Source organism: Aptenodytes forsteri, unplaced genomic scaffold, assembly GCF_000699145.1.
Source record: "Aptenodytes forsteri isolate BGI_AS27 unplaced genomic scaffold, ASM69914v1 Scaffold289, whole genome shotgun sequence".
In the NCBI taxonomy this organism is placed as follows: domain Eukaryota; kingdom Metazoa; phylum Chordata; class Aves; order Sphenisciformes; family Spheniscidae; genus Aptenodytes; species Aptenodytes forsteri.
In genome coordinates, this window is record NW_008795025.1 from 1461439 (window position 1) to 1470278 (window position 8840).

General features: G+C 46.8%; 1 protein-coding gene across 1 annotated transcript; it reads left to right on the forward strand.

Moving 5' to 3' along the window:
• The first annotated feature begins 1813 nt into the window (after window positions 1-1813).
• On the forward strand, window positions 1814-8840 carry ZBTB37 (zinc finger and BTB domain containing 37). Its single transcript, XM_009275843.2, has 4 exons — window positions 1814-1895; window positions 3481-4433; window positions 5831-5930; window positions 8189-8840. Exons 2-4 carry the CDS (start codon window positions 3511-3513, stop codon window positions 8675-8677), a joined length of 1512 nt encoding a protein of 503 aa, XP_009274118.1. The 5' UTR covers window positions 1814-1895; window positions 3481-3510; the 3' UTR covers window positions 8678-8840.

Genomic DNA, 8840 nt, shown 5'->3' on the forward strand with positions numbered 1-8840 from the left:
CACTCTCCCCCGCGGGAGGGGGAGCGGTGCGTTGTCAGCCCCGCGGGCGGGACGGCGTGGGGGTGGTTTAGCCCGCGGGGGGAGGGGAGGGTGGATTTCGGTCCGCCTTCTCCGCGCACCCCTGGGTTCGGGTCTTCAGGCGCCTCTCTGCAGCTGTCAGGGCTAAACATTCACCGTAATCACCTCGCGCCGGGAGCGAAGGCCTGCAGTCATGGCTTATGAGCGATTTAGTGGGGAATAAACCAAGCACTGTTAATTTTGCTCTTCTAGTTGAGGCAGGGGAGGGTGAGAAAGGCAGCATCTCTCATCTCAATTTAGAGTTACTATTGTTTTTATCTTTATTAAGGCTCCTTCGTAACTTAAAAGTAGTCAAGTTGACCAGTCGTGGTAAATCTCAGCCCTAAAAGTCGAGACTTTTCAGTTCCACCTCCTCTAAACAGCTCCCCAGCTTGACAGTTTTCTGCCAAAAGGATATATTCAGACTGAGCATCATCTGCTGCAGATGGTCTGTCTTGGCTTTTGACGAGGGCCCGATGAATCAAGAATTTCTCCCGGTCTTGGTAGTTGCACTCGCCTCACTGGGTGAAAGGCATTTTCTGAGATAAGTAAGTGCAAGTCTCAGCTGGTGATACTTTAAATCATATTAAAAAGAGATAAATGTCTCAGTATGTTCTCTGTAAAGAGCACTGCTCAGTGGGAGATCCCGCTCATCCTGCAGGTAAAGGCTGAGAAGATGAATGTGTAGGCCTGCGCCAGGAAAGGCAAAAACAGAGATGTCATTGCGCTGCTGGCTGCGGTGCATAAGCTTGTGATAGACCCCTTACCCGGGAGGACAGAAATTGTTTTCTGACAAGGGTAGTTTGAACCAAAAAGAAAGATTCCCCCTCGCCAGCCTCTGACTGAGGTTGTCCCCAAAGCGTATCATAAAATGCCACTTCTTCGATACTGAGGTAAACAAAGCTACATGGGTCCTTTTCTCCTGCCGTCAGCGGCAGACAGATTTTTCCCTGCCTTCAGAGAAGCAGCTTGCAAATAGTTTTTAGGGCTCCCCTGGGAGCAGCTGACTTCTGACCGGGGCCGTATGCAGCCGCACTCAGCAGTTAAGATCTGATTATTATTTTTCCCCTTCTCTTTCTGTACGTCCCCAGCTGACCCCCTGAGAAATGAACAGTCGGCCTCTGCCTCCAGCCTCGCCTCCCTGCGCAAACCTACCTGGGTGGTCCCTGCCTCGGCAAGGGTGTTTCACCTCACAAAGGATGCCCACGCACCTTTCCTTTGCTTGCCTTCCTTAAGAGAATGCTTTGGGGTTTATCGCTTTAGAAACTGGTGGTTTGGGAAGATTATGAGACTACAGGCTCCCCAATCCTGTAAACATTTGCATGTGCTCGATGTGATTTCGGCTGTGTGAGTGTTCCTAATGGTGTAAGTGAGACGGCTCATTTGAGGAAAACTCTGCGTGTGTTTAAATGCTGCAGGGTTAGTGCCAGAGACACCAGCCCCATAAGAGAGGAAATTACTTATTCAGGTTATTTGCACATCCATTTTTTATTTTAATGAGCATCGCTACAACACAAACACTGAGCAGACAGCGGGGAAAGATCAATTTGATAAGATTCAGCTTTTCTCTGTGGTTTGGTGTGGGACGTCATGGAATGGTTAGCTAATCCTGCTGCTGTATCCTCCAGCAAAACAAAGAATGATGAAGCTTGACGTTCTTGACTGTGCTCAGGAGAACCCAGTTCCTCCGTGCTACATTTTTTCTTTCTTTTCTTTTTTCCTTTTAAAGGGGAAGGGGGCAAAAAGTTTTCAGACCTTTCTACTACATCAGAAGAAAAAAGGAAAACAAGATACCACCCTCGTTTCCTCCCCTTTGCATGTTACTCGTAACGTTACAGGTAAGACGTTGGATTTTCTATTTCACCTTGTTTTGTGCGTTTGAAGTTCTGCTCTTAACGTTGTGTTGACACGGACCTGTGCGCTATAGTTCCTTGATTTTTGTGGGTTTTATTGCTTTCTTCTAAAGATAGGGGAAAGGGAGAAGAAGCCTTAAGACGTGGCGCTGTTAAGCTGCACCTTGTGAAGTTTTGTGCACCCCTGATCTCACCCACCCCAGAGACACGGACCCATCCGGCCATTTAGTAGTCTCTGCGTGACTTCACAAGGTTGACAGGCTGTCCTGCAGCTTCAGGTTTAGTAACGTATTTTGCCAAGTTTGCACAAAGTCTGCTTGGGCATATGAACATGCGCTATCCTGCACCGTTCATAAATTAAAAAAAAAAAAAAAGTCCTTCAAAGGCACATACACTTTCCTGTGGGCTACTCCCTTTGATTCTGAGATTTCTCGGAGTAGGCACTGTGAGCCTCGGTGTTCCCGGCCTGCCTGAAATTGTTTTGATATCTGCAGCACTCTGCTTAATCGACACTTCAGATGCCATCCAGCTTGGAAGCTGTTCATGCCATGAGTGGTCTTTAATAAACTTATTTACTTTCCTTTTTTTTTTTTTTTCCTTTTTGGGAGAGTTTACGTCTAATTTTGGATCATTCCGAATTTTTACCATATATTAAACTTATTACTTTCCTTTTTTTTTTTTTTTCCTTTTTGGGAGAGTTTACGTCTAATTTTGGATCATTCCGAATTTTTACCATATATGGTCAAGGCTCCTTTTCAAACTTTGCCAAAATGAAATGTGATGATTATAGAAAAATGAATTATGGAAGGGAAACTAGGAGAGCTAGTTTGTTAATCCCCATTGTTCATAAGTAGTCTTTTGCTGTATGCAATATCTCAAACCACACAAACGTCAGCTTCTTTTGCCAGGGAGTCACTTGTGCCCAGTGGATGGTCTGATAAGCTGGTGTTTAGAACCGGATTCTGTTCTTTTTCTTTCACCAGGCTGTTGTGTATTTTCTGCCATGTGTCAGAAATGCCACATATGATGAGTATCTTGGTTTTAACGATGTACTTAAGATGCCTTGAGCTCAAATGTGTGCTGGTCAGCTTTTGAAAAGTCTCTGAGGAGAATTTAGGTCCCGCTGTCTCCTTCCTGATTCCTGTTCTACAGAGGAGGGATAACAATATTACTTTCCCCTTTTCAAAGTGCTTAGAAGGTACAAGTGCTAAGTATTTTAATCCATTATGCAATCAGTTGCCTATTTTTAGTACCTGAACCATTTTTAATGTTCCTTTTACAATGCAAATATGCTTCTATTGAGGCTGACAGAACGAACTGTTTTGAGCACTTAAGCCACAAGGAATGGGGAATGGGGATTTATCGGGGACTGTTTTAACATAACTCTTGTGAAAGGTGGTGTACAGCACATAAAGATCAGAGGACTGCTGCAAGGTGCTTGTAAATTAAATGGTGAGAGACTTCTCTAAAAATCCCAGTATTTCAAACTGCGTGAAAGTAGGTAAAAAATGTTTTAAATGCAAATGATAGACTAGCTCTCTTAACGATGGTATTTTTTCCCCCTTTTCAGTAAGGTTGTGCACCTGCAACTGGGACAGCCATGGAGAAGAGTGGGAACATTCAGCTGGAGATTCCTGACTTCAGTAACTCTGTCCTGAGCCACCTGAATCAGTTACGCATGCAGGGTCGCCTCTGTGACATCGTGGTCAATGTGCAGGGGCAAGCTTTCCGCGCTCACAAGGTGGTGCTGGCTGCCAGCTCACCCTACTTCCGCGACCACATGTCCTTGAACGAAATGAGCACCGTTTCCATTTCTGTCATCAAGAACCCTTCTGTTTTCGAGCAGCTCCTTTCCTTTTGTTACACCGGTAGGATATGTCTGCAGCTGGCTGACATCATCAGTTACCTAACGGCTGCCAGTTTCTTGCAGATGCAGCACATCATAGACAAATGCACGCAGATTCTCGAGGGAATTCATTTCAAAATTAACGTGGCAGAGGTGGAAGCAGAATTGAGCCAGACCAGGACAAAGCATCAGGAGAGACCACCAGAGTCTCACCGGGTGACGCCAAATCTAAACCGTTCTCTGAGCCCACGTCACAATACCCCGAAGGGGAGTCGCCTGGGCCAGGTTAGCACAGTACTGGACATTCGGGAGCTCAGCCCACCTGAGGAGTCCACCAGCCCCCAGATAATTGAGCAGAGTTCAGACGTGGAAAGCAGGGAGCCCATACTACGGATTAACAGAGCGGGACAGTGGTACGTTGAGACAGGAATGGGAGACCGTGGGGGACGGAACGACGACGATGTCCGGGTGCTGGGAGGAGTACGCATTAAAACGGAGAACCTGGAGGAGTGGCTCGGGGCAGAGCATCAGCCGTCGGGAGAGGATGGGAGCAGCGCTGAGGAGGTCACTGCTATGGTGATCGACACCACAGGCCACGGATCGATGGGCCAAGAAGCTTACGCCTTAGGGTCCTCCGGGGCCAAAGTGGTCAGGCCAACCAGCAGTGAGATTGACAGGTGAGTTTTCTTTAACTTAATTACTGATCTTGGCTGTAAGAGGAGATTGTGCAAGATTTTCACTTGGCTGGGTCGGTCGCTTTGGAACGTTTCCCCCTTATGTTTCCTGTGGCCATTAAGCATAAGCACTGAAGGAAGTTTTTCGTGGTGTTAGAAAGCGTATCCAGTTTGGGTTATAGTATTTTGGCTGGGTAGTGATCAGACCAGGATCTCCAGGTACAGGCTAGATTGGGAAATTAATTATTAGCACTTATAGTTGTATAGGTTGGAATCTCTACCTCCTGGTGTATAGCTGACGTGGGGTTTTTGTCTAAAGAAGATATTGCAGTTCAGTCTCAGTAGATACGTGCTCAGCATCGGAATTAACGAGGGCACATACAATATGTTACGCAAAGTGTCATTGCAATGATGCCTTCTGGCCTGAAAATCTGGGGGTGGTTCTGTTTGAGAAACAAGCTGGTCACCAGCTGTAGGTCAAGAGGATATTTTCTTCCCGGTGGTCCATGTCAGCAGTGGGTCATGGGTTTACATATTCTGAAGCAGCTGAAGTGGGGAGCCCATCGGCCTCTGCTGTTGTTTTGATTTATATGAAAGAGCAGAAAGCCTTTATTGAAATAGGTAGTGAAATCTGCTATGTTTTCATTCTCCATCCATCTGCTTCCCCTCCACTCCAGCATTTGTTTTCTTGCCCTTAGCTCAGACCAAAGAACGGATCTGATAAAGGGCAGATCTGTTGTGTTTGGGGGGTTTGCATTTGTGGGGTTTCCCTTCACACCTGCCTCTCTTCTAGCTAAATCCCTCTGGTCCCATGGGGGAACAGCTACCTGGAAGCAGTGGATATTCTGTCACTTGTCGCTTAATAAATCAGTCAGTGGGAATGATCTTGAGCTGGCCCTTGGGAGAGCGATCCTGTCCTAGTTCCTTAACTCTTTTCCACGGATCAGCTAGCCTCGAGCATCTCTTTTTGCACGGCACTCAATATCCGCTGTTTCCTACCTGGACTCCATCACATAACTTTTGTTTCACACTTGAAAGGGGGAGGGGGGTGAGGGTGGTGAATGAGAGGTGCCCTTAGAGAAATGGTTTCTTGTCCTGTTGTACAGTTCCTGAGTCACTGGGCCCATATTGGTTTACTTGCGATAGCAGCCAAAAAGCTCTCTGTTACTGAACTGGAAGCCAAATGACTCAGTTTTATTTTTCAGATATTAAGACTGAAACCACAGACCAGTATGACTTGGTTTTTCCTTTATACTTGCGCTGTTCCGCCTCCTGTGTGTTAGCTGGTGAGGATGAAGAGATGCTATACAGGTGCCTCTATTGCTCACCCGTTGTTCTAAACACTGTAGTGACCTGATGCCCATTAAAAACTCCGTTTACACTCTTCCCCCACCCCACAGATTTAGCCCTTCTGGCAGCATGGTTGCTGTGACTGAGCGGTACAGATCAAAAAGCGAGTCTCCCGGGCGGATGGATGAGCCCAAGCAGCCCAGTTCCCAGGTAGGCAGATCAAGAAATTTGCAAGTAAATGTTGGCATTGAAGGTGAAGGGGACTGTGTTGTGGTAAAATGTATAATATTTTATATTTGCAAGCAATACTGTTTGTGACACAAAGACCTTTTACTGTTGCAAAGGATTTAGTTGCTCCCACTGAAAACGTATGCTGTCGGTACATGATTTAAAACTGATTTTCGCTGTCATTTGGGATTTCGGCCAGATACCTGGAAAACACAAGTTTCTCTTGTTATCTGAAGGCATAAATATCAACCCTCATTCTGGGCAGGCCACCAACTCCTGAGGAGAAACTCCATTTGCCTGCAGAGTTGAATCTGCCCTAAAACACTGACAGCAAATGCCTGAGCTGAGGGAGGAGGTGTTGGTTGGCTTCTGTGGAAGACTGAGGGGTGACAACAGCTGAACCTTTCTATGTTAGTGCCAAAACCATTCCAAAAAGCTCTCCAGGCACTACACCAGTAAACCTTTAGGGTGGAGCGTCAAAGGACTGTGGATTTGTACAGAGGTCTCTGTCTCATCCCCAAGGGACTGTATTGCATAGCAGAATTTGCAACATAAAGTAGATCCGACTCCTCTGCTGTCTTGCGGTATGGGCACAGTTTTGGGGCAGGAGGGAGAGATATGCAGAAATACAGGAGGATAATGGGCTATAGGGTGCATCAAAGTGGGGCATGGTAGTAATATCTGTGCCTAATCATTTTGATCTAATTTTTTTGTTGCATACAATCAGTATGGCAGTGGCACTATAGTGCAAGTGTATTGCCCAACACTGTGTAGAACAACTCTTGTGTGCCTGGCGGGTAAGTAATGTGTCAGTTCACAGTCAAATGAAATTGCTGGAGGCAGGTGAGGAGTTACCAGGCTGCTTTGCTCTTGAGTAAGATGAAGCAAGGGGAAAAAAATCACGATTGCTGTCTGCTAACTTTGTAATACACTTCCATAACACAAAAGATATCTTTTTGTTCCCATTTTGCCAAAGCTTTGTTCTGCGTCCTCAGAATACATCTAGAAAATTTCAGGTCAAACTAACCCTCCAGGGCAAATGTGACATACAAAGCAATTTTAGCTCTACGTACAGAAAAGCTGCTACTATTTCTCCATTGTGAGGTGGCCTCAAATGTAAAACCATAGGCTACTGTGTACACGGGGAAGTATCATCACCTTCCACTCTTCTGGTATTGCCATATTGATGCTATAAATAGTCTGCCCATGATCGCTGCCCAGTGGCAGTGGTAGAATGGAAAGAAAGTGCCATAGCTTTGTGCATCTCCTTTAGTCCCGAGCAGCCTACCAGTGCTCATACAGCCAGATTCAACAGCACCTGGCACAATACACTGCTGCTTGCGTGTGCACAGCCCTGGTTGCCAGAGGAGAGGCCCTCCTGCCATTACGCTAGTTGCTTGTCTGTGTTTGGCATCATTGGGAAACAGCGTAAGACTTGGGAGTGCAAATACTGCATCCTCCAGCACAGAGGCATTCAGGAGACGGTGTATTTGTGCTTGTTCTGAATATGATAGCCAGAAGCGGCTGTCCTAGAGCCTGAGCTTGTGGTTCAGGGTTACCCTTGGCTGTTTGTCTTTCTGGTTTCAGAAAATAATGAGGAGCCAGCTAGTCCTCGCTCTGTGACTTGGGCCAGGCATGCCAGCTCTCTGTGCTGCAGATCCTTCCCTGCAATGCCGCAGGGCTGGGATGGTTTACACAGCCATTTAGGCAAACGTGATTCATTATAAAATGAATCCTGAATGACACATGAATAAATACCTGTGTAAAGTGACACCTGAAGAGTTTCAGATATGATTTGTAGTTTATTCCACCTTCGTTTTACTGCAAGCTCATCAATTGGCTTCTTTTTTTAACCTTTAGTAAGTAAGCCAGAATGTGATATACAGTATTTTTATCAAACTGGCCCAAGTTTTAAAAAAAATAACATGTATTGACACATTTGATCCACAAGTCAATCGGTGGCTAAGCGCCCTCCTGACTTTTCTTCCCCGGATCTAGCAAATGACTTGGCAGAAGGGGCCACCATAGCAGAGGTTTCTAATTGATTGCTCATTTGTCTTCAGCCCCAAGGCTCCAGTTAAGCACTTGAATGTGTGCTTGAGGTTGAAGACATTAGTGCTGCTGATTTCGAGGTTTGGCACATGCTTCAGTGCTTTACTGGCTGGACCGCAGCCTGATCTTCTTTCCTGCAATTTGTTTTAGGCTGCTTGTTACTTAAATCCCTGTTGCTTCCTTCGCAGGGGGAGGAATCGGCTATGCTCGGAGTGAGCGGTTATGTGGAATATCTCCGGGAGCAGGAGGTTTCAGAGCGCTGGTTCCGGTACAACCCACGGCTCACTTGTATTTACTGCGCCAAATCCTTCAACCAGAAAGGCAGCCTGGACCGGCACATGCGTCTCCACATGGGCATCACGCCTTTTGTCTGCCGCATGTGTGGGAAGAAGTACACCCGCAAGGATCAGCTGGAGTATCACATCCGCAAGCACACAGGCAACAAGCCCTTTCATTGCCATGTCTGTGGCAAAAGCTTCCCTTTCCAGGCCATCCTCAACCAGCACTTTCGCAAGAACCACCCTGGCTGTATGCCTCTGGAGGGGCCTCACAGCATCTCCCCCGAAACCACCGTCACGTCTCGGGGGCAGGCGGAGGAAGAATCTCCTCCGCAGGAGGAGGCTGTCGCTGTGGGGGAGACGGCACAGGGATCTGTGTCCACGACTGGACCAGATTGAAACACGGCTACAGAGTCTGGGGAGAAAGGACCGTCTTCCCGTTCTTGGCTCTAAAGAGTCAGCACCAACCTGGCAGGCTGGTACTGTAATTAGTGCAATGCCACCACTGGACAGAAAGAAGCTCCCAAGATGTTGCCAAAATAGAAATCTCTCTCTCTCTCCC